Source organism: Staurois parvus, unplaced genomic scaffold (genome assembly GCF_062004578.1).
Source record: "Staurois parvus isolate SC_StPar_1 unplaced genomic scaffold, SC_StPar_1.0 ptg000662l, whole genome shotgun sequence".
NCBI lineage: Eukaryota > Metazoa > Chordata > Amphibia > Anura > Ranidae > Staurois > Staurois parvus.
In genome coordinates, this window is record NW_028318458.1 from 268769 (window position 1) to 295672 (window position 26904).

A 26904-nucleotide genomic window follows, 5' to 3' on the forward strand; every position below is an offset into this window, starting at 1 on the left:
AGAAATTTAATGCAATGCCATTTAAGGATAATTTAATTACAGAGCATGTTTCTGCAGTTTTTTTTAAGTTTAAGAAGACATTGACTTTCAAAAAACTTGTCTCTGCAAAGTAGTATCACTAACTGGGGGACTGGGGTATGCCTCTTATGTTTTTCTCTATTTATTTCTATAGTTTGATATAAAAGTTTCAAGCAAGAAAATTCAGGGTTCCCCTGCCTATTTTGTGTGGAATATTGTACGTTTCTAATCTTGTTCCTGTATCTATTTCTGAAATCTAATAAAACTGTTTCAGAAAATCAATCAAGCAAATTAGTTACAGTATTAGTTACTGACACTGCTAAATATGGTGTGGTCATCCAGGTATCAATTCTCATTACAAAAAAGTGTTTAGGCACCTTTCAATTCTTCTTTGGTGATAGTAAAGTGACTCTGTCATAAAAGAAATATGGGGGCTGCCATTGCATAAGTTGTGAAAATGCTAGATTCCTGGCTGTCTCTGACTTCACTATGTTTCAGTTAAATATAATTAAGCACTCATTTGCCACATCCTCATTATATCTATAGTATACCTACTATATGATTAAAAAACATAAATGTTATTACACGATTGTACTTTAAAAAATACTGTCGGACATATTATGGGTCATAAAATCCATACCACTATATTTATAATACATCAAGTGTGCCTGGCTGGGAGCTCCAGCGGTGTATGTTAGCTGAATGGCATTTTGCCGGGACAGCCATTGTAGTATTTTGAGCTGCAGGACACATTTTGCTTGTATAGAAGATTTAAGTGGCAATCTGTTGTGTGCATTTTTTCAGAACTCCTTGTGATTAGAGTTATCAGGTTGAATAGTTCTAAAAGGCACATCCAACCTGTGGGCAGGAGGCCTTCTCTTAGTTAGACAGCTGATTGCCCTAGTTGGGAGAGAAGGGTCAACTAAATGCATGCATGGAGTCCAGTTTATTTGTTCAAGTGTACATGCTATACAGCCATTTCTAAGTTGGAGGTCCGCCTTAAGATTGAGTTATCTCCGATAGTGGCCTCCACCCTGTTTTGAGGCATTGATAAGTATGACACAAGTAAATGTACCCCATGTGTAGGGTAAATGGCCCAGTCTACGGTGCCTTGCATAGCCCACACTTGGCGGCATTGTGCAGGATAAGCCCCACCCAGGGGCGGACTGACAACTCATGGGGCCCCCGGGCAATAGTGGATCATGGGGCCCCTGTGTCCTTGCCAAACTCAAAAAAGCCTATGAAAAAGGTACCAGGGGCATCTCATGGGGCCCCCTACTGACCCCGGGCCCTCGGGCAGTGCCCGAGTTTCCAAATGGTCAGTCCATCCCTGGTCCCACCTACTCTGGGGCTACACCTACTTCATACACCTGAAGACCACCTCTAACGACTTGTCCAGGCTTGCCCAGCATTAATGAACGTGTTTAATTATGTTTGCGTCCTGATTGGATCCTGCCTGAGGTACAAGGTGATAAGGGGTCAAACTGCTGTCCTGTCCATCTGCTGTGGAATCTAATCCTATCCAGTGAGCCCACAGCCAGCTTTTGGAGGCAATTCTAGAAGAGCTGCTGCCTCCAGCAACCCTGGACTGGTCCGTCATGGAGCTCTCGGATGGCAATGGTTCACCCATCATGGACTTATACAACGGCCGCTCCTGGTTGTGCAACACAGGTGACACCATTCATCATCCAGACTTTAAATTTTGACCTCTCCATATACTGTTTAGTTATTTAAATGTTCAATGCTTTCTATGTTTTGTATTTAAAGTCATTTATGCTACATCTTGACATTGGTTATAACATGTTAATGTAGAGTTATGTGGTAACTTTTGGGGTTTGTTTCACAGCTAGGACAGCTTGTGATAAAGGGGACCATGTGTAGGCAGACTGCCTACTTTTAGTTAGACAGCTGACTGCCCTAGTTGGGAGGGAAAGTTTAATGCAGTTCCCACATATTTTCTGAGCTCTGCCTCTCTCCCTGTGCTGTAAATAAATGGGGGGCAGGACTCTGCCTAGTCTCAGTCTGCTGCATGGGAAAAGGACACAGACAGACCTCCAAGATGTAATCATCAGCTGCTTACAGAGAGCTGTTTCAACCAGGGGATCTCTTTCTGGAAACCTTCTGCCGAGGATGCCAGCATCATGGACTTTGCCATATATGGACTCATCCTGTGCAGATATGCTGGGGCAGCCAAAGCCATAGTTATGGTTTTAGAGAGGAAAAAACTGTTTGCTTGTTGTGCTGAAGTTTCTTAAGTAAAGCATTGAAATTTTGCCATGCCTTGTCTGAAGTTATTTAAAGGGGTGTATGAAAATAACCTGCACTCTCTGCATAGACTTTGCAGCCTGGGTCAGTTAAAGCACATTGGGATATGATGAGTCAACATGGCAAGTAGTTATCAGGTGTAACGGAAGTCTAGCAGCAAGTCCAAGCAGCCTGTTGTGGTACCTGTGATGGCCAGGGTGTGATCTAGCAGCGAGGGTTGGGATAATTCTGTAGCCGAGCAGTCTGTCTCCCATAGCAATGGGAGCAGATCAGCACCACAGATCCTCGGCCTAGCCACTAGGTACAGAAGAGGAAGAGTTAAATAAATGCACACATGGAGTCCAGTTCATTTGTTCATGTGTACACAGTGCACAGACATCTCTATGTTGGAGGCCCAATTTGAGCTTGAGTTATCCTTGACAGTGGCCTCCGCCCTGTTGTCCCAGGGCATTGATGAGCATGACACAAGTAAATGTACCCCATATGCAAGACAAGTGACCCAGTCTACGGTGCCTAGCAGAGCCCACAAATGTATGTATATACAATGGTGTATGTTTGGTAAAGTCAAGTATCCTAAGTGAGGGTCAAAGTGATGGATATTCTGTCTGGTAACATTTTGGAGGACATATAAAACTGGAGATGATGATACCTAGTAGGTTATTATATTGGGGACATCATTGCCTTAAGTGCTCTTGACCTGTTACTTTTTAAACTACTTTGGTTGGTTTGACCTTTGGGTTCGCCCCTTTTCTCACTACCCATCCTGGGAGTCTTCTGCAAGTCACTTTGCAATTCCGGAGTTACCACTGCAGTTTTTCCTCTTCGGTCCTGATGAAGCAGTAATAGGAAACATGTTGACCAATAAGGATTGTTGTAACGGAACCGACCCCAGCCTGCGCTGAGTACTTCCGTTAGAATACCGCTTCCCCGTCCGAACACCGACCACAGACCACAGACACCACAGATTTGAAGTAAGCCAGAAAATAGACTAGTTTATTTGAACACAGATACACGATATATACATTCAGGGGAAAATCCCCCCTCCCTGCATAATGTCACAGGGCAATCTACATATAGTAACAAGAGACACACAGGTATTCAAACTTCACTCCAGCAGACAGTCTCATCAGGAGGGAGGGCTGCCGGAGACAACCCCCCACTAAGCTAATACACATAAACACATACAGTACATCCCATAATAGTTTGCTCCCAAGCCAGGCAAACAATAGAACAATGGGATGCAACCACATAACACCAAACAATCCACAACCCCCACCCCACCTATCTTCTAGACATGTCTACACAATATTAGGACAGATCACCCTGTACTCCTAAGAGGAACAGGGTGACTTACACATAATAGGGATATGGGGAGCTGAGACAGGGGTCTCCCCACCTCTCTAAAGTGAGCTGGGTTCCATAGGCCCCCCACCCAAAGTGACTCCCGTCACAATTGTTCTCCGCAGATTACCATGTTGTAATTATTTCAATAGGTCATGTACTTTACCTATATGGATATGGTGACTGTGGGGAATTAGTCACAGTTAACACTTGATGTATTATAAATGTAGTGGTACAGATTTTATGACCTATAATAGGTCCGATTTAATTTTTTAATGTACAATCATGTAATCAAATGTATGTTTTTAATCATGAGTGCCTCGAATAATGTGCCAGTAAGGTCTGACAAGTTAAGGCCTTAGTGCCTTTGGTGTGCTTTAGATGTTTGAGTTACAGTCCTGGAACAAACATGCTGTAAATGAGTGCCAGAAAAGTGTTGAAACTACCTTTACTGTTATCTCTATACTTTTGCGTCAGAATGACAGCCAAGGAACTAGCATTCTTAAAGGAGAGCTCAGTAATGGCAGACCGCATTAATTTCTCATCACAGTGTTCTTATAAACACAGTTCTTAAAAGGACTGCTGGCTGTCACTTTAAACAAGCTACTAGCAGGCTTTCAAAAAGCTTCAAATGGCGTTGGAGCTTATTGTTAGCCTGGTAAAAGCTTGTTTAAAATGACAGCAGTAACTCCCATCACAATCTGTGTTTAACATCATCAAATTGGATCTGAAGGGCGCTGTAAAGGCTTCCAAAAAGCCTCTCAAAGCATGCTTTGAGTACAAAAGTATGGTGCAGTACAAACACATACAACTTCATATAGTTATAACGTGTGCCCATTCATTAAATTAAAACTGATTTACAGCCCAAATTGTGTGCTGTGTGTGGTAGGGAGACTGGATTGTGAACCTCTTCAGCTGCTGGGATATACAATCAGGCAATAGAGGATCATGGGGCCCCTGTGTCCTCGCCCATACTCAAACCACACCCAAAAAAGCCTATGAAAGCTACCAGGGGCATCTCATAGGGCCCCCTACTGACCCCAGGCCCTCGGGCAGTGCCCGAGTTCCCAAATGGTCAGTCCGTCCCTTGTCCTAAGCATACCACCTCATCAGTGAAGCATGGTGGTGGTAGTGTCATGGCGTGGGCATGTATGGCTGCCAATGGAACTGGTTCTCTTCTATTTATTGATGATGTGACTGCTGACAAAAGCAGCAGGATGAATTCTGAAGTGTTTCGGGCAATATTATCTGCTCATATTCAGCCAAATGCTTCACAACTCATTGGACGCCGCTTCACAGTGCAGATGGACAATGACCCAAAGCATACCGCAAAAGCAACCAAAGAGTTTTTAAGGGAAAGAAGTGGAATGTTATGCAATGGCCAAGTCAATCACCTGACCTGAATCCAATTGAGCATGCATTTCACTTGCTGAAGACAAAACTGAAGGGAAAATGCCCCAAGAACAAGCAGGAACTGAAGACAGTTGCAGTAGAGGCCTGGCAGAGCATCACCAGGGATGAAACCCAGCGTCTGGTGATGTCTATGCGTTCCAGACTTCAGGCTGTAGTTGACTGCAGTATTTGCAACCGAATATTAAAAAGTGAAAGTTTGATTTATGATTATTATTCTGTCCCATTACTTTGGTCCCTTAAAAAGTGGGAGGCACATATGCAAACTGCTGTAATTCCTACACCGTTCACCTGATTTGGATGTAAATACCCTCAAATTAAAGCTGAGAGTCTGCAGTTAAAGCGCATCTTGTTCGTTTAATTTCAAATCCATTGTGGTGGTGTATAGAGCCAAAAATGTTAGAATTGTGTCGATGTCCCAATATTTATGGACCTGACAGTAACTGTGATGACTGCATTAGTATCTTATGTATATGTATTAGCAATAAATCCAGCACTACCTGACTCAAATATAGAAAGTCAAATGCACGGTAGCTGCTAACATCTAATGTGTTCCCACATATAAAAGTACAACTAAAATAGTGAATGGTGCTGAGCTACCATTAAATATGTGTGGCTGTTATATATATGCCAGTAAAAAACAAATACATGCAAAATAAACACAATCCAATATTTATATGTGAACTTATCAATCAAAATAAACGTAATACTGTATATATATGATCAACATCTGCGCTTTTCATTCACATCATATAAATAATAATATGTGCCAAAACTAGATGTATAATAAAGTACATAGAGGACATGTTACTTGTGCATCTTTCACTAACGATACAAAAAAAAACAGTGAACATCTAAAAATGTGATGAAACAAACTTTCACTCATGCCACCTCAGTGCTCACAATACTCTTAGCGTATTTATATGGCCCCCAACAAGTGTAAGGTCATATAATGCATGTTGTGTATCCAGCAGGACCTCTTAGTTGATTGGAGTCCAGTCTACACACTTGTAGTATCTTCACCCAGGCCTCCCATCCGCTAGGGTGATCGTTTGAACATTTACATATCATGCAGAAAATTGTGTGTAAGTCACTTGAAGGCTATGGAGCTCTCATGTGGCCATGCTGTGTTACTCCAAGTAAAACATGTACATAGACAGAAACATCTTCCAATAGTTTAGTAATTGTAATACCAACCATTTATTTTGCTTGCATTTAATTAAAATACTCAGAATACCACTGTTCTTTCAAAATGACATTACTTCCTGTCTGCGTCAACAAGGCTCTGCACTACACGTTACTTCAGGGGTCGCGTGACTTCACTGACATGGTCGGTTATTGTGTTGTATGGGCAAATGCACTCGTGTCTGTGGAGTAAGGGAAGATTTGCTATCTTATAGGAAACATCTAGGAATGGTTTTTGTGCCTAAGCATTACCCTTAAACATTTACATTTTGTTCTGAAATCCTCCTGTTAGCAGAGTGCACGCTTGCATGTGAATATGCCTAGGCACTCTTGTTATGAAATATGTATTTGCAATGTGAGATCATCAGTATGGCACTTTGTCTCTGTTAGCTTCAAAAGATATGAATAAAGATTTAGTGATTCAATACTATCTCTCCAATGACAACTCTTTGCATCCCTCTCAGATTTCATTCATCCTGCAGTGTATCGAGTTCACCTTCACTCTTAATTATATCACTTCCAAAGGTCATTTTTACAGACAGATCAAAGGCGCAGCCATGGGGGCCAGGTTTGCCCCTAGCTATGCAAATTTGTTTATGGGAGCAATGCCATATTTGGACTCATAATCCATATGGGGCAAACCTGGTCCTATATGCCCGCTATATTGATGATATACTAATCATTTGGGATGGACCAGATGGACCAGATGCCACACTAGATTTGTCCATCCTCAGGATACGGTTTGGTGAGCATAAGAAAAATATTCTTCACAGCTTCGACAAACACACAATGTCTTGTCATTTGAAAGAGGATCATGGTAAGAATCCAAAAGGCCTAAAAGAGTTTGGGATTGAGGACGCTAGTTTTGGAGAAACGCGTCGGTCAGAGCTTTCTGTGACATCACCACATTCCGGCCGGTGGTCTGACACTGTGGAAACTTTGAATCTTTGTACTGCCATTATGCACCTTTTCTATGTAAGTGCAATACTTTGATACATTTTTTGTGAGTTTTATTGGATTGCACTATGAAGTCTCTTCTGTTTTAAACCCTTCCTTACATCGTTTGGAGAGCAGTTCGGTGTGAGGAATTCATCGGGTGAGCCTGCAGCTGTCTATTCATCTCCTTTGATACTGCTAAAATGGGTGTCAGCGTGGAATCTGAACACCATCTGCTCGTTTGATCTCTTGATTGGAGATCAATGTGTCTGGTAAGAGGCTCATTTGTCTGTTGTGGCAAGTACTTGTGGACACTATAACACTTTGTTGGAAGACTTCTTAGCACACAGCACTTTCACATTGGATTTGGGACTTTTATACTCACTTTATATATTTGAAATTTTTTAGTACTTTAGATATACATTATTTGCACCATTAGTATTTCTATTCATTCATGTTTTTGGATATATTGTGTTTAGATATTGGATTTGATTGTTTTAGTGGAGCTGCCATGATGGCTGTGGGCATCTGAAGCCTGCAGGTTTTTACTTCCTAAATTTGTGCTGCTGGCTATCCCAGCATGCAACATTCAGCAATGCTTGGTGGGACGTGTGCAGTACAGGTTTCCATAGCAATGGTGGAGACGGATGAAGTTCCCGCCCCCCGCCCCTGTCAGGCAACCTGTACAGCACTTCAATACTGCAGACACGTCCTCCTCTCAGCATGGACTCCAGTAAAATGGCACGAAGCACCGCCCATTTGCGTCATTTCCAGTTTCCAAGTCTCGAGAGCACAGGAAACCAAAGGACTCCTGGAATACAGGAAACGACATCCCAGGAGACCTTGCAAATATTAAAACAAAAATTTCCAACTTGTGCTTCTTTTCACAGGGACTATCTAATAAGGCCAATTTGTAAAAATGGATGGAACTCCGCTTTAAGAATTACCAATTCCATCCATTTTCCATGGTTAATACACATAGAATAAATATTTGGAGAAAGTAACACAGACAATTATGTAATGTAATGGTTTTACTGATGGGGTGTAGACAAATTATTGTAGCTAAATCTCAATAGTAGACCCAAGAAATACACTATATGGCCAAAGGCTTGTGGACATATAACCTTCACATCTATATGAGCTTTCAAAACCATTAGCATTAATATGGAGCTGCCCCTCTCTGCCTTTGCAACTCTTAACAGATTCCGCTCATCTGGGTAGATATTCCAAACCAGGAGTGTATGTGGGAATTTGTGCCCATTCATCCAAAGGCACATCAGTGCAGTCAAGTAATGATGTTGAAGGAGAAGATCTGGCTGGCTGGCAGTCAGTGTTCAATTTTATCCCTAAGGGGTTCAGTAGGATTGAGGTCAGCTCTCTCAAAGCAAGCCACTCAAGATCTTCCATTCCAAACTCATCAAATTCTGCAAATACTTTCTTCGAACAGGGACCTTCCCAAAGCTGTTGCCAGAAGGTTAGAAGTGAACAATCTGCTCACATCTGTGTGATTAGAAACTGCAGCTCACATGGGAATTGTAAGTGTGGTGCAGTTCCCAGTGCAATATCCAGTGCGTGCAGCGTGCCATTAGAAATAATGGAACCCACACGCAGCTCCTGTGTTTTTCTGTACGGGTGGTTGCAGCTGCGGGAACAGGTGTGTCCCCGCAGCGGTAATCACGCACAGATGTGAACCTAATCTTTTGCTGTAGCATTAGCCTTCACTGGAAACACCTAATCCCAAGATCTTGAGTGTCTGCATACTTTTGTCCTTATACTGCTCAGGTGTCTACAAGCTTTTTAGTGTATAGTAAGCCAGGAGGAGATTTAACCCACCAGCATCCATCCAGAACTGAAAACAATTTTTAGCAAAGCTGGCTCACAAAACTTACATTTTAGTCAAGCCAAGCCACAGTTTTGAATAAAATACTGGGATACAGTTATACAAATTATAACAAAGGCACCCAGAGCACATTATAAAATAAAAACTTACATGTGACATAAGGCAACGCGGCTATTTTTTACATTTGCTCCCATTAAGTCTCAATGTTTATTTAACCTATATTTCGAAGTGATAAACATAATACATTAAAGCTCCAAATCAGCTTTCTGTAATAAGCTCCATATAAAGATTGTTTGGTTCTAGCAGGGTTTGATTCAAACAAATAGGATTCTTATTGAAAGCACATATGATAATATAGTCCACTTATTGGCACTCCAGGACTGGAGCTCTCTCTGGGGACACACACAGTTCAATATTATTCATAAATAAAAATATCACGGACCCAAGCTCTACCTGAATTATACTTTCATGAGCAACATTACTTGGTATTCTACATGACTTAAAGATTTGTTGTTTTAACAACCTTGGCAGCGGGAACAAGATCTTCTCTCAGCTACTCCATATTTCTTGTGGTACCTGGGGGAAAGCTGCTTCCTTCAAACTGCAGGATAAGAAAAACATTCTGCTTCAGGTACCACCCTACATTGTATCTATTAAAGCTGAACTCCAGGCAGACATGAAGACACATTGATGCAGCTTGGTATTTAATGCATTATTAAAGTGTGCATAAAGTCTAAACTTTCTCACCAAAGTAAATTTCTCCATTAAGACAGGTATCACTCGAACATTTCTTAAATTGAGTGAAGATAAAAAAGTTGATAGGTCTAACTCTTCACCACACTCAACCAAAAGAGTGTGGTTCACGTTTATTATTTTTTTTACTTTGTAAATTAACTGTTTTATATCATGTTTGTATACATAAACACACACAATCTTTCATTTACAAATAAACACCTAAAACATGAAAACAAGTTTCCAGTGCACTATGGGATTTTCTTGAAAAAAGAAAGTGGCATTAGTGGAAGCTGCCTGTCATCTGCTTCACTCTGCCTGTTTTAAGTCTCCACTGCGTGGAAAGGGGAAACAGCAACTCTGATGCACTAACTTGTGCAAAAACTAAATTGTATTTGGTGGTCTGTAGAGCCTAGATAAGTTAATCGTTAGATTTTAAGACCATGTGCTGTTTTAGAAGCTAAGCCACCCCTATTGGTATGCAAATGAACCAGTTGGACTGGTTTATGAGCTCAGCAAAGGAGGTCGGGCTACAGGATGTGACATAACAAGAAAGGGGGGAGGGGATTAGGACTTGGGAACCAAGTGGTGAGAGACAGAGAGAGTTGTTCTGGACTTTGGAGAAGAAGCAGTTGTTCTGTGAGACAAAGGAGGAACACACTTGTTCTGAAGACGGATGAGGAAGCAGTTGGACCATGCAGAAGATTCCCCCAATGGGAAGCCTAAGTTGAGTCGATGTTTAGTATACTTATTGCATACATATTGTACATGCTTATTTGGTAGGAAGATAGCTTGTGTATGTTGTAGGCATATTTTGTTATACTTTCCATGCTGTGATTTGTGTATCCTGAAGTCGTATGTGCAGAATGTTCTGTTTGCTAAAGCAAATTATTACACTACAGAGTTTTAATCTCTTCCTTGGCTTGTACCGCAAAAGAACCTTGATAAACCAAGCAAAATACCAACCACTTGAGACTATTTTTACACTTCAAGGTGTGCAGTTGGCCAATAAATTGCTAAAAAATGATTATATAGGGCACGCTTGTTAGTGCCCAACCTCTGTAGCTGTAGAATAAAGGTGCCAGATGGATATCAGGGATGGATGGATGGGAGCAGTAACATTGAGGCAGCTCTTCTTAGAGTTGAAGCAAGGCTCTAAAGCAGAAAACATAAAAAACAGAGGAAGGCACCTCTAAGTGCAGTATGGACAATTTATTGATATATTAGAATGATACACATGGACTATTCTAATATATAGAATATATCAATAAATTGTCCATATTGCACTTAGAGGTGCCTTCCTCTGTTTTTTATGTTTACTGCATTAGAGCCTTGCTTCAACTCTAAGAAGAGCTGCCTCAGTGTTACTGCTCCCATCCATCCATCCCTGATATCCATCTGGCACCTTTATTTTACAGCTACAGAGTTTAGGCTCTAATAATCGCGCCCTATACAGTGTACATTTTCTGGTTGTTTTGGAGCTTTTCAGGTTGCTGCACTGTTGTTTACAATCTCCATACTGGTGCCTACATGGACTAATACAGTTGTGCTCAAAAGTTTACATACCCTGGCAGAAATTGTGAAATTTTGGCATTGATATTGAAAATATGACTGATCATGCCAAAAAATGCTCTTTTATTTAAGGATGATGATCATATAAAGCCATTTATTATCAAATAGTTGTTTGGCTCTTTTTAAAATCATAATGATAACAGAAATCACCCAAATGGCCATGATCAAAATTTTACATTCCCTGGAATGTTAGGCCTCGGTACAGACACACAAGGTGACACAGACGGGTTAAAATGCCAGTTAGAGGTTAATGTCCCACATCTGTGTCTTTTTAAATTGCAATTAGTGTCAGTGTATAAATAGGCAATGAGTTTGTTAGCTCTTACGTGGAAGCACGGACTAGGCTAGATACTGAGCCATGAGGATCAGAAAAGAACGTCAAAAGTCTTGTGTAACAAGGTAATGGAACTTTATAAAGATGGAAAAGGACATAAAAAGATGTCCAAAGCCTTGAATATGCCAATCAGTACTGTTAAATCACCTATAAAGTGGAAAGTTCAGGGATCTCTTGATACCAAGGCAAGGTCAGGTAGACCAAGAAAGATTGCAGCCACAACTGCCAGAAGAATCATCAATTGAAAAATACAGGCTGCTCTGGGAAAGTGTGGTTGTTTTGAAGGAGCACAATATGAAGACACTTGAACAAAAATGAGCTGCATGGTTGAGATGCCAGAAAGAAGCCTTTACTGCATCAATGACACAAGAAGGCCCAGTTAGGCATGTCAAGGCGTTGTCAGGCATATTGTAGCCGGGCTTTTTTGTGTCATTGGTGCAGTAAAAGCTTCTTTCTGGCAATTCGACCAAACAGCTCATTTTTGTTCAAGTATCACTGTATTGTACTCCTTAAAAACAACCCCACCATCTTTTTCCAGAGCAGCCTGTTTTTCTTTTGAGGTTGCTTGTGGTTTTTTTCTTTGAATCCCAGACAATTCTTCTGTCAGTTATGGCTGCAATCATTCTTGGTCTACCTGACCTTGACTTGGTATCAAGAGATCCCCAAACTTTCCACTTTTTAACCACTTGCCCTCCTGAGGATTTACCCCCTTAATGACCAGGCCTCTTTTTGCTACTCAGCGCTGCACTAATTCAACTGATAATTGCGCGGTCATGCAATGTTGCACCCAAACAAAATTTACGTCCTTTTTTTCACACAAATAGAGCTTTCTTTCGGTGGTATTTGATCACCTGTGTGCTTTTTATTTTTCACGCTATAAACAAAAAAAGACCAAACATTTTGAAGAAAAACTATATTTTTTACTTTCAGCTATAAAAAATATATAATAAACTCAAAGTTAGTTATAAATTTAGGCCAAAATGTATTCTGCTACATGTTTTTGGTAAAAAAAATCCCAATAAGTGTATATTGATTGCTTTGTGTGAAAGTTATAGCGTCTACAAACTATGGTATAGAATAGATACTGCAATTTATGCCAATTGTTTGCTATACAGCGCTGCGCTAGTTTAACGAACAATTGCGTGGTCATGCAATACGGTACATAAATGAAATTTACCTCCTTTTTTTTCCCACAAATTGAGCTTTCTTTCGGTGGTATTTGATCGCCTGTGTGTTTTTTTATTTTTTGCGCTATAAAAAAAAAAGGCTGACAATTTTGAGGAAAAAAAAAAATATTTTGGACTTTTTGCTATAAAACATGTCCAGTAAAAAAAAATTTAAAAATCAAATTGTCATAAATTTCTGCCAAAATGTATTCTGCGACGTCTTTGCTAAAAAAAAACCCCCAATACATATATATTAATTGGTTTACTTGAAAGTTATAGCGTTTACAAATGGCGGGAAAGATACTGGGATTTTTAATTTTTTTTATACTAATAATGGCAGCAATCAGCGACTTATGGCGGGACTGCGGGACTACGGCGGACATTCTGACACTGGGGGGAACTGACATCCCCAGTGACACCAATACAGTGATCAGTGCAAACAAAAAAAACCACTGACACTGTACTAATGGCACTGGGGAGGAAGGGGTTAACTTTATTATTCACTGAAAGGGTTAACTGTGTGAGGGGAGTGTTTTACTAGGGGGCGGGGGGGTGTTCTGCACGGAGACACACTGATCCGGACAGATAAACTCTTCTGTCCTGATCAGCGTGTCAGGAGCTGTCAGGGAACTGACAGAAAGCACAGCTACTGCAGCTATGCTCTCTGTCAGTGATTGCCGCTAATCGCCGGGACATAGCTGGTAACGACTGGCTGTGACCTGGCGACTGACATCCGCAGCCGTGATCGGCGGGACAGGTAGGGCGGCGGCGCGCCTCGCGCGCCCCGTTTTGAAAACACGCGGTTTAAAACGTGGTTTTGCCCAGCCGTGCCACCCTGCCACCGTATTTCTACAGTGGCTTAGCGGCATGTGGTTAATAGGTGATTTAACAGCACTGATTTGCATATTCAAGGCTTTGGACATCTTTATATGTCCTTTTCCATCTTTATAAAGTTCCATTACCTTGTTACGCAGGACTTTTGACAGTTCTTTTCTGATCCCCATGGCTCAGTATCTAGCCTAGTCAGTGCTTCCACGTAAGAGCTAACAAACTCATTGACTATTTATACACTGACACTAATTGCAATTTAAAAAGCCAGAGATGTGGGACATTAACCTCTAATTGGCATTTTAACCCGTGTGTGTCACTTTGTGTGTCTGTACCGAGGCCAAACATTCCAGAGGATGTAAACTTTTGATCCGGGCCATTTGTGTGTTTTCTGTTATTATTATGATTTAAAAAGGAGCCAAACATCTATTTGATAATAAATGACTTCATATGATCATCACCCTTCAATAAAAGAGCATTTTGTGGCATGATCAGTCATATTTTCAAAATCAATGCCAAAATTTCTGCCAGGGTATGTAAACTTTTGAGCACAACTGTACATATGGACTATTCTAATATATAGAATATATCAATAAATTGTCCATACTGCGTTTAGAGGCGCCTTCCCGTTTTTTACAATAAATTGCTAAAACCTCAAAAATCACCTGGCCCTAAAAGGTCCAATGGTCCTTTACTATATAGAAAAAAAATAATAATAGTAATATGCAGAAACATTAGCTCCACATTTAGTCCCTATTATAATAACATTTAAGCAGGAGGTACTTTAAGAAAGAAAATGTTATCATCATCAATATGCATGATACCCAAGCCTAATTGCAAAAACACGTCAGACAAAATTCCGCCCAATATCACCATTAAATTTGCTTTTCTACTGCGCTTGTGGCTGCTTTCAGAAAATGAACTGCAAGACTTTCAATATCATTTTTTTTTTTATTTCACTTGGAACGCATTTCACTGATTTGAACTTGAAGTTCATTTGGGCTCTAAAAGAAAATATGGGGGCTTTCCTGGTTTCTACGTCAATTTACGGTCTTCAAATATGAGAAACAAATCAAACATTTTTTATTAGTAAATTCAGAAGTTGTTGTTTGAACACTGTCCGTAGATCTGTGACTTGAGTGTTGTAACCAGAGGCTTGGCAGACATCCAGGAACCTAGCATTCACAGAATGAGAAGATAATCAATTGCAGTCTCTACGTTTCTCTGAGGACAGGTTTTCATTAATGTTAAGGTTCCATTCACACTTGCGAATAGGGCCAACTGCGATTATCTTCAGGAGAATCAGTGAAGTAGGTCAAAGCAATGGGAGGCTGACAGCATCTGCAGCTATTTGCATGTAATTGGTCATGCAGCGATTACATATGGATGATCAGCCCATAGGTAATCGCTGCAGGATTGATTACATACGAATATCTGAGAATAGCTGCCGCCGCTGTCAGCCTACCATTGCTTTGAATGGGGTTTCCCACCGTCAGCTAAGCACAGGGAGTACTGCTGAAGCTCCCGCAGGTAATTATAAACAGCACCAGTAGTACTGGTCATTTGCAGGGAAACAGCAAAAAGAATGGAGCAGCTGGCAAGATCGGAAAAGTTAGAGAAAGTAGGTTTTTGATAAAATCTTTTCCTTGGAGTACATAATAAAACATCTTCAAATTAATGACCAATGGGTTATGCTGCCACCTTCAGCTGAATGGACACTGGCTGAAAAGGCAGGCTTTTCCACCCAGGCATAACTCCTCTAAGCACAGCTTATCTTAGGTTATGTGCACAAAGAGGGGAAGAATCGCTGTGATGTATTCAAAGAAAATGATTTTAAGGCAAACCAAGAACCCTACTTTCTTCGTGTATCACAGGACACATTCATGTTCAGTGCTTTGAGACATCAACAGGCATTGAACAAAAGGGGTGGGCATCACTGCAACAAGCCCAAGACCCCAAACAAACAGGGTTAAACCCCACTACAGAGCCCTCTGCAAGACTTTCTTCCAAAAAAGTAATCTGCAGAAATGTGAACACAGAAGCCTTATAAACTTAAACAAAAAGAAAGTTTGATACAGCATTGCCCCTGGTGGAATGAGCCTTGACCAGGAAAGGAGGAAACTTGCCCCCTCAAGGCAATATGCCTGAGCAGTAAGTTGACGAATCCTCGGAGAAATAATGAATGGAGAAGCGGCTTGGCCCTAGCAAGGACCCTCAGGTACAACAGTTGCCCGAAGGAACCATTTCCCCAGTTCCAGGGTCTAATGAGATCGACTATACTTGAGCCAAACTCGTCTTGGGATGCATACACTGAATCACGTTTCTGCGGTGACTTGGATCATTTACATCAGTCAACTTACATTTATATCAGTCTCCTTGTTACATCAGTGTCCTCAGTCCCCCTTCTTCACGTCAAAGCCCCCCTTTACCTCAGTAGCCCCTGCCCCCTTAACCTGCCTTCATAGCAGTGCCCCCCTGCACACCACCTTTCATAGCAGTGTCCTCAGCTCCCCACACCCTCCTAGCAATGATCTGAGTCCTCCCTTAGAGGGCAAGTCTGAACAGACTTGCCCAACTTTTCTTGTTAACAAGCTGATGATTGGTTGTGAGGAAGGCCCAGTGTCCTAGCAATCACTTGCTTGCAGCTCCCATCCTGTGCCCTGCTGTGAGGATGGCAGCGTGGCAGATGGGGGAAAGAAAGTAGATGAATCTACAGCGTGGCCAGGCAATAGAGAGCGAGCAGTCTACTAAGTTGTGCAACTGAGATGGTCCAAATTGGACGGTCACTTGGACCAAATCTGAAATGCGGTTCACCATTTCATGATATGTGCTCTAGAGACCTCAGGAACTCCACTCGAGAATGTAGCGACAGGCACTTCTCCTGTGGATCAAATTCTCTGGAATGAAGGATATGCTTTGCCCAAACTTATTTGCAGCCACTTCCGGCTGCAGAGCTTCCCCCACCAGAGAGAAATCTTCAAATCTCATATTTATAATGTCTTTGAAGACTGGGACCTCATCCATATAGGAAATAGCTGGGTCTACGGCCAAAGAACCCCACCTGAGAACTCCTTCATGGGGTACTACTGGGAAAACCGCTTTGGTGGCAGCAAAACCTTCTCTGGATGAGCCTAACTGGCACACATCACCTTTTATAAATAAGACCGAAGACTCCATTCACACTAGGGCATTTCAAATCTTGGATGAAATTGCCACAATTCTGCCTGTGATTTGAAAATACGCATTTGCGTGTTCAGGTTCCATGCATTTCAATGGAACTCGAAAAGGCAGGGAATTTCTGCCACAATCGCGATGCAGTTTTCCATGCAACACATGCTATTTGCTATTAAACATGTCCAATGAAAAAAAATGTAAAAAAAAAAATCAAATTTCGTCATAAATTTAGGGCAAAATGTACTCTGCTACATGTCTTTGCAAAGAAAAAATCCCAATACATGTAAATTAATTGGTTTACATGAAAGTTATAGCATTTACAAAATGGCAGTATATATATTGGATTTTTTTTTTTTTTTTTTACTAGTAATGGTGGCGTCTTATAGTGACTTATAGCGACTTATAGTGGGACTGCGGTGGGCATTCTGACACTGGGGGGAACTGACCTGGTGTCACCGACATCCCCAGTGACACCAATACTAATAAAAAGCACTGACACTTTACTAATGGCACTGGGCAGGAAGGGGTTAACATCTGGGGCGATCAAAGGGTTAACTGTGTGCTCTTTCACAGTATGCTGTGTGCACGCTTTCCACTGTAAGCACACTGCTTTGTATGGCTCTGCTATGCAGAGCCATACAAAGCAGTGTGCAGGAGCTGGCAGGGGAGAGATCTGTATTGTTTACATACAGTTCTTTCCCAAGTCGGTAATACTCGGTGATCACTGGGTGCCGCCGAGTAATCACTGTCCGGGACCCGGTGATTGACAGCGGAGGCCGTGAATGGCGGCACGGGTAGGGCTACCGTGAACTGCAAAACCACATATATATGTGATTTTGCTCACCCCTGCCGCCCTGTAGTAGTATTTCTGCTAAAGGACAGAGGGGAAGCTGTTAACTACATCTGTTTTTGTCATTTTGTGCAATTGTTCATTTTCAGTTTCAGGTTCTAAAAGAAGGCAGTGGAGGCAAGCTACGGTTATATTGTACAATTTTCAAATATAGAAACCCCCATTTTTTCCCATTGTTTAATTTTGCCCATTTTTGCTTTTTTCTGCAATTGTTTATACATTAATTCACTCTGTTATCCTCTATGTCCATTTTTGTTTGTTCGCACTATAAAAGTTAATCAAACGTATTTTCCGAAAATAAAAAAGGAGCACTTAAAAAACGTTTAATTACATTCTAAAAGCAGGGGTGTGAAGGGTTTATCAAACAACTGTTTCCCTTTTTAGTCCTCATGCACACTGGACGTTTTTACAGTGGCTGTTTTTGGCTTTTGACATTTTTTTTCTACAGCCAGTAAACTCCCCAGCATGTTATCCTATGTGTCCATGCACACACAGACTGCAATCAATATTTTTTGTCAGGGGCGTTTTTTGGCTGGAAAAAAAATCCAGAACTAGTGGGATTCTAGAGGAGTTTAGCTGTAAAAATGCTCTAACGCTGAAAAACGTGGCAAAACGCAGTAAATCACAGCAAACCAGCGTTTGTGAACTTTTTTTGGTCAAATAAAACTCTAAAAAACGCAAACGTGAAAAAAAGTTGCTAAACGCTAATGCAAAACGCTGAAAGACTCACGTTAACATGACTTTACACAGCTAATGTTACCAGCGTTATTAAAACACCCCATGTGCATGGAGCCCTATTATCTCAAAATCAGCTTAAAGCAGTATTAAAGTCAAAAACATAATAAAGAAAAAACAAAATATATATTGCAGCTTACCAATCCTTAGATACAGTGGTTGCATTAGGTTTTTGTTTAGTCTTTTCCCCCCCTTAATTTCATCTGATGATCCAGCCAGTAACACTCCCTGTCTAAGGGTGTCTGTATTTTAGATATAGTAAAGCAGTCACCTTTGGACAGCAGCTTTGTCAGTATGGGGGGAGGGTAGTGTTAGGTGCACTAACAAATTTAGATGGACATGACTAACAAATTGAGGCCAAACGCCAGCTAACATTTTTTACACCGTTACAGCAGTTTTTTTCACTTTTGGAATAAGGGTTTAAATAAATACAAAACTGACCTCTGCAAGCACCCCTTGTCGGTGGTAATTGGTCTCAACGTTCTAGCAGGTAGTTGAAAAGTATTATAATTTTCATTTTTTGGGTTTATTACAGTTTTCATGTGACATTTTTGACAAGTTTCCAAAGAAAAGCTGTGAAACTATAAGAAGAGTACAACCAATTACCTAAAGAACAATGTAATAATTTTATTTCAGTCATTCATGTAGCGGCGACAATCAGTCCCTGCCCTCAAGGAAGTTACAAGCTGAGGTCAACATCTCATACGCATACATACATAAGAACTCAATGAATAAACAAATTGCAAAAATAGAAACGTTTTACATCTGTTTGCAATGGTTCAATGTCATCCATTTGCTACAACATAACAGTTAATACAAATTCTGAAGTCTAAATACCATTTTCTTATGTAAAATATGTGCTATATCCCAGTTAGTTCTACCCAGGCTTTTGGAGACGGTCTGAACCATGCACAACCTTGGCTGTACTCATAGGAGCCTAAACAAGATTTTAGATGGCCATCCCACCAGTTGGTAGGGCTTACTGAACTGAAAACCGGTGATTGACTGCTTTTCTAAAGTCAGATAAAGCATCTGAATGGGAGCTGCTCCCAAGCTCCTCAATCTTCACGATCAGCATGTCATCTACTGGATTACAACGTAGGAGTGTAGCTTGTAGGATTCAGTGAAGCTCAGATGCAGTTGAAGTGACAACCAATCTGACAGACAGGCAAGGCTTGGCTGTTCTCCATAAGCCAGAGTATATACACTTTTAAAGGAGATTTTCCACTTTTCAAAATCAAGTCAATAAGCCTCAGATTGGTAAGGGTCTCCTCGCTCATAACAACTGCTGGCCAGCTGATGACAAAGAGCTCTGATACCACCGCACTTTAGAACAAGGTAACCTAGACTAGGAAAATCACTGCATTTCAAATCTGCAGCACAACCCACAGAGGAGCAGCTGGCTTTCCACACAGTAAATACAAAAAGTCAAATGCTGTCTTTTAGATCGGAAAATTTCCTATTTTTGAGAAACTCTCAGAAACATTCGGACTGGCGAATCTTCCATTGGCTTAAAAGATTTGGTTTCTGTAAATGGAAAAAAAAAAAAAAAATTAAAAACATGCAATGTAAAAGTGAGCAAACTGGCATGAAGTGAAAGATCAATATATACTCCATTAGAAAACAGCATTTCGGCTCTTTTCTGGAGGTCGGCTGTAAAGCCTGGACCAGCAATATGCAAAAGTAACAAACACGTGAAAGCTTCAGATAGCAGTTATCCCAACCCTGATATCAGCAGGAGGTATGAACTCTCCCTGAAGTCTCACTTTGAAGTTTCGGTACCACTCTAATGCCATGTTAGGCCATGTTTCCTCCCACACAAAAGTCAGAGTGATATAATATATTGAAGTCATATACTGCGGTTTACAAAAAGCTGATTAAAAAAAAAAAATTATTGTTCCAGCATACAAAGAACAATCCACCTAACTACTCTGTCAGATATGCTTCACACTCTTACTGAGGCTTATACGTAGAACAAGAGGATATGGGTGAATAGCAGTATTTATACACAAGTGTCTAAATCCTACTTAATCCTTAAAGGAAAAGACTTTCTGCACACTTCTACATCTCTTGGAATTCATTTCATATTAAAAACTTGCCTAAAGAGCCATTTCTGTCATATCTAAAATTCAGCATTTTTTTCGCCAGAAAATTATTTAGATTCCCTATACATTATATATTATTTTTAAAGAGGCCCTAGAAAATAAAATGGTGTTGCATATTTGTATGCTGCAGCAGTTTTTCAAATGCAAATTTTTTTGTGGAAAAAATACACTTTAATGAATTTAGTGAAAACAAACACAATACCCCAATGTTTGGTAAAATATAAAAAAAAGACAATGTTATGCCAAGTAAATAGATACCAAACATGTCACACTTTAAAAACTGCACATGCTCGTGGAAAGGCAACAAACTACGGTGCAATTACATTATCCATAGGTGACGCTTGTAAGCCTTTACAGGTTACCAGTTTAGATTTGCACAGGAGGTCAGGCCCTAGAATTATTGCTCTCACTCTGACATTTATGGTGATATCTTGCATGCATGGTGTGGGACTGATGCTAGCATTGACCTTTGCGTGTGAGCATGGGGGTGCTTTAACTATTTTTTTATTTTCACACACATTGTACCTTTAATTTTGCAAATCAACTATATTGTTAGCACAAGTGATGGACAACATCCCTTGTGGTATCATGGGCAGTGACAGGTTCTCTTTATGGAGAGACCTGGGGTCCTGATCTGCTGCTTAACAAGCTGGCAACAGCTTGTCAACAAATCTAAAGTAACAAAGTCATCTTTTCTTCCAGTTTCTGAGGTCACACAGTGTCTGCAGAAGCCGATGCCATGGGTTGCATGCTTAGCAGGCTCTTCCATCCAATCTGCAACCTGTAGAAGTAATTCAGTGGCTGTATAGCTCCCTAGGATTACTTTTACAGTGTGCAGTTGCCTGATGTAAAAAAATACCTGGCTAATGGCTGCTGCCTCCAATGATAGTAGTATAACCACTTCACTATGAGGACGTACATGTACGTACAGCAGTATGGAGGTCATTATGCATACACCCTCAAGTAAAACCAACAACTTATTGCTTCATGTCAATATTCACACAATTTTTGCTCCCTCTTATTTCATGATTAAGACCCAGTAGGGGGTAAAATACATCAGTAAAATCTAGGTTGAATGTGCTCTGAAAAGCTAAACTGGCTTTATTGTTCCAGCATTAAAGTAATGGCTTCAACATAGGACATCTGTCCCATTAGTATAGTACCAACCTGAATTCTAAAGTATTCTGCTTCCCTTACACAGGAATGTGCAGATTGCCCAGTTGAGTGCACATCAATAAGGGCTGTGTAGCCTTCAGGTTACCGGATAAACAGGTTGATTTTCAAAACACACTGAAATGAATAGAAACTTACTAAGTTGCATTGAGAGTTGCTGCAAGTGTGAAGACGTTTCGCTGCAAAAAGAATCTATTAATTGGACAGACTGCTGAACCTCATCCAACTGAAACAGAAAAGACAAAAATACTCCAGTTTAAATATATTAACACAAGCCAAAAAGGAAAGACAGTTTTAGGAAAACTGTAAAAAAGATACAGCTAATACAAATTACCAGTTATACATAAATGTGTGTGTTAAAGCTGAATCCAAATTATATTTTGCCTGTGGTTTCTCCTTTCACCTTCTTTTTAACACACAAATTACATTTTTAAAATAAAACCTGTTTTCATGACATACCTTATTTTAAACCCAGTGACATTAATAGGTCTATGTGCTTCTCTAGGCAATGTAGATCATGGATGGTGGAAGGGGCTAGCATTGTGTTGTACACAGCTTCCTGGAAACTGTGGTAACACCCACATATGATGCTGAGCCTCCATGACTGAAAACACTGTAATCCAATAATGAAATGAGCAGGCCAGAGAACGGCTAGATGATGCTAGACACCCACCAGCCAGCCAGGAAATGAGGCGGGCTCCATCTTATTGGCTGCAGCTTCCTATGCACATCATCAGAAAGTTGGAAATCAAATCACAATAAAAAACATCAGTACAAAATAGAAGCCTATACAACTGTGCAAGACTGAAGGGAAGGCTGGATTTCACCTTTAAAGCCGAACTCCAACTTTTATTATCCCATGCAGTGGGGCTGTGTCCTGATTGCATGGATTAAATGCTAGTTTTGTCCAGCGGTTTAGGGAAAAGCTATACTTACCCTGTTCCTCTAATCCTTGGAAAGATGCGCTCCCCCACATCCAGGAAGTGGACTGTTCCTGCGGTCCTCACATCTAAAGCCAGTCTATGGGTGTGAGGACATCAGGAAAAGCCCTTTTACAAGACCATTATTGTGAGGGGGAAAGGGGCAGGAGAAGGAGTCGGGGACAGATCTTGTGAGCAGAGATCGGCAGATTAGGCAAGTATATCTTTGCTTTCCAAGCTCCTAGACAAAACAAACATATAACCCATGCATTGCAGGCACAGCTCCACTGCATGGAAAAAAGAAACAATTTTGCTTGGAATTCTTTAAAGTGGTCGTAAAGGTTGAAGATTCTTTTACTTTGATGCATTCTGTGCATTAAGGTTACAAACCTTCTTTGCATAGAATCCTCCCAAATATTTACATGAGCTTGATCTCAAACCACACTGCCTGAGAGCAGCAATGATTGAGCCCGCACAAGTTCCCCCTGTGGTAAGAGGCGGTGGGAGGAGCCAGGAATGCTGGCGGGGGATCCCAGAAGTGGGGAATCAAGAAAAAAAAAAAAATATATACACACACACACACATATATATACGCATACATATACACACACACGCGTTTTTACAATCACTTTAAACAAAAACGCACATTAAAAAGGGACATGTGCTTGGATATACAGCACAATAGTTACACTTTTTTTCTATTTTTTCTACAACCTGTTAAAAGAGGAACTTTACCCATAACAACTTGATAAAGAATAATTTTCTTTAGCAAGAAACATACATTCCACATTAATAATTACATTACCAAACTCAGTGTATGCTGTAAATTACCTCCAGCATTGTTCCTGCTTCTTCTGCTGGAAGCTGCCATTTTGCTGAAGCCCAAAGCCCCTGATCAACAGTAAATCTTTATACTGTCAGCAGATTGGCCTCTAGTGGCTCTGATTTTTGGCACAAAAAAAAAAAAAAAAGCAACTGAGCATGTGCACAGAAGGATGAGACAGGCACATATTTTTAATGTTTTACATAGCTTTACCTGCAAAAGAGGCCAGCCTGGCAGGACTTAATTTTCTGACTCAAGTTCCACTTTAACATTTGCATTGATGTTACAGAGAAATAGGCGTCACTATTTGCATGGTCATATGCAATAATCATCCCACCTGTTCAGGAAATGGGGTTAATCCTTTATGGCGGCCATGCGCATATACATGGGCTTTCTGGACCCTACTACAGGTACAAACAATATACACATATATGTTGTATCGCCAGGATCAGAATAAAAATTTTAAAGGTTCTTTTCTGGTGGTGAACCATGTCAATGGCCAGAAATAAACAGCTAAGGTATTAAAAAAAAAAAAAAAAAAAAATTCTTTTTTTTTAGTCACGGCACATCTGACCGGAAGTGGGAGCAGGTTCCTGTCAAAACCAGCAAGGGAATATCCTGAGTACCAAGAGGACCATGGGGGCAATGGAGAGCGCACGGGGGGGCACAGCATGGTGAAGCCCATGGATAAACGTGTGATCAAGAAGTTTGAAGTCAGGGTTGCTGAAAAAAAGATTGTGAGGATAGAGATCTGACCCTTGATGATACTCCAAGTTTTTTGTCAACACCCTATTGAAGGCAGCCACCGGAAGGAGTGGAGATGAACCCCTAAAGACTCATGCCAAACTATATCAACCCTCCAGAAGCGAGTGTATATCTTCTGGGAGGCAGACTCACAAGCCTTCAAACAAGGTAAGGATCACATAAGTAGGTAACCCCTAGTCCTTCAGGACCAGGCTTTCAATAGCCATGCTGTCAAAACCAGAGTCAGTAAGGCAGGGTGGAAGAATGGCCCCTGGGACAGAAGTTCCTCCCGTAGAGACAAAAGTCAGGGAGTGTCCACGACCAGCCTCACCACCTCGGCATTCCAAGGACGACGGGGCCAGGCCAAAGCCATCAGAATGACTGGAATTCCTTCAGCCTCTAACCTGCACAGCAGGTAAGGAAACAACTTGAGGGGAGGAAAGGTGTAAATGAGACTATCGATCTCACCGCGCAACCTTCTGTTGCATCCACCAGAGGATCTCAGGTCCTGGCCACAAACAACGGAACCTGACTGTTGCGGTGAGACGCCAGTAGACCCACTTCCGGCGACCCCCAGTGAAGACATAGCTGTTGGTGTATCTCCAAGTGTAGGGACCACTCCCCCTGATCCAGTGTGCGCCGGCTGATGTATTCCACTGCCCAATTCTAGATGCCAGGGATATGCATGGCAGACAACACTGGAAAGCACCTCCAGCGCCGCTGCTGCACTTTGAATTCCGCCCCAGTGATTGACCTAGGCCATCGGGGGGTGTTGTCTGATTGGATACTTGTCGGGAATCCCCCGAAGAGATCTGTCCAAAGCTGACAGCCTGAATGCCCGAAGCACTAGGGCACTGACGGGTAGCTGAGTGTCCTGAGTCCAGCGATTTTGGTTTGTGTTCGAGCCTAGGACTCCTCCCCAGCCCAAGAGGCTTGCAGCAGCTGGGACTACCTTCAGCGACATACAGTCAGGTCCATAAATATTGGGACATCGACACAATTCTAACATTTTTGGCTCTATACAACACCACAATGGATTTGAAATGAAACGAACAAGATGTGCTTTAACTGCAGACTGTCAGCTTTAATTTGAGGGTATTTACATCCAAATCAGGTGAACGGTGTAGGAATTACAACAGTTTGCATATGTGCCTCCCACTTGTTAAGGGACCAAAAGTAATGGGACAGAATAATAATCATAAATCAAACTTTCACTTTTTAATACTTGGTTGCAAATCCTTTGCAGTCAATTACAGCCTGAAGTCTGGAACGCATAGACATCACCAGACGCTGGGTTTCATCCCTGGTGATGCTCTGCCAGGCCTCTACTGCAACTGTCTTCAGTTCCTGCTTGTTCTTGGGGCATTTTCCCTTCAGTTTTGTCTTCAGCAAGTGAAATGCATGCTCAATCGGATTCAGGTCAGGTGATTGACTTGGCCATTGCATAACATTCCACTTCTTTCCCTTAAAAAACTCTTTGGTTGCTTTTGCAGTATGCTTTGGGTCATTGTCCATCTGCACAGTGAAGCGGCGTCCAATGAGTTCTGAAGCATTTGGCCGAATAGGAGTAGATAATATTGCCCGAAACACTTCAGAATTCATCCTGCTGCTTTTGTCAGCAGTCACATCATCAATACAAGAGAACCAGTTCCATTGGCAGCCATACATGCCCACACCATGACACTACCACCACCATGCTTCACTGATGAGGTGGTATGCTTAGGATCAGGAGCAGTTCCTTTCCTTCCCCATACTCTTCTCTTCCCATCACTCTGGTGCAAGTTGATCTCGGTCTCATCTGTCCATAGGATGTTGTTCCAGAACTGTGAAGGCTTTTTTAGATGTCGTTTGGCAAATTCTAATCTGGCCTTCCTGTTTTTGAGGCTCACCAATGGTTTACATCTTGTGGTGAACCCTCTGTATTCACTCTGGTGAAGTCTTCTCTTGATTGTTGACTTTGACACACATACACCTACCTCCTGGTGAGTGTTCTTGATCTGGCCAACTGTTGTGAAGGGTATTTTCTTCACCAGGGAAAGAATTCTTTGGTCATCCACCACAGTTGTTTTCCGTAGTCTTCCGGGTCTTTTGGTGTTGCTGAGCTCACCCGTGCGTTCCTTCTTTTTAAGAATGTTCCAAACTGTTGTTTTGGCCACGCCTAATGTTTTTGCTATCTCTCTGATGGGTTTGTTTTGTTTTTTCAGCCTAATGATGGCTTGCTTCACTGATAGTGACAGCTCTTTGGATCTCATCTTGAGAGTTGAAAGCAACAGATTCCAAATGCAAATAGCACACTTGAAATGAACTCTGGACCTTTTATCTGCTCATTGTAATTGGGATAATGAGGGAATAACACACACCTGATCATGGAAGAGCTGAGAACCCAATTGTCCCATTACTTTTGGTCCCTTAATAAGTGGGAGGCACATATGCAAACTGATGTAATTCCACACCGTAATTTACACCGTTCACCTGATTTGGATGTAAATACCCTCAAATTAAAGCCGACAGTCTGCAGTTAAAGCACATCTTGATCGTTTCATTTCAAATCCATTGTGGTGGTGTATAGAGCCAAAAATGTTAGAATTGTGTTGATGTCCCAATATTTATGGACCTGACTGTAGGAGAAAAGACTTCTTGGCCCTCCGGGACGGAGAATGGAACCAAAGCAGGGAGGCCCTTGCCGGCTGCCTGTCCCACTTGCACAGGATTTTCTTCTGTAGTTTCTGTGTGGAACTGGGCATACAGGACCC

The 26904-nt window shown here is 41.4% G+C and overlaps 1 protein-coding gene across 2 annotated transcripts in view; it reads right to left on the bottom strand.

Annotated features, from left to right (window-relative positions):
• Nucleotides 1–18993: 18993 nt before the first annotated feature.
• DSN1 (DSN1 component of MIS12 kinetochore complex) overlaps nucleotides 18994–26904 on the bottom strand; it is a 60192-nt gene continuing 52281 nt past the window's right edge. For both annotated transcript variants that reach the window (XM_089651747.1, XM_089651746.1), the window contains exons 9-10: nucleotides 21803–21890; nucleotides 18994–19913 (exon numbers count right to left, since the gene is read on the bottom strand). In XM_089651747.1, coding sequence (XP_089507873.1) covers nucleotides 19846–19913; nucleotides 21803–21890 — 156 coding nt within the window. In that variant the 3' untranslated portion in view covers nucleotides 18994–19845. The remainder of the gene's footprint in view (nucleotides 19914–21802; nucleotides 21891–26904) is intronic.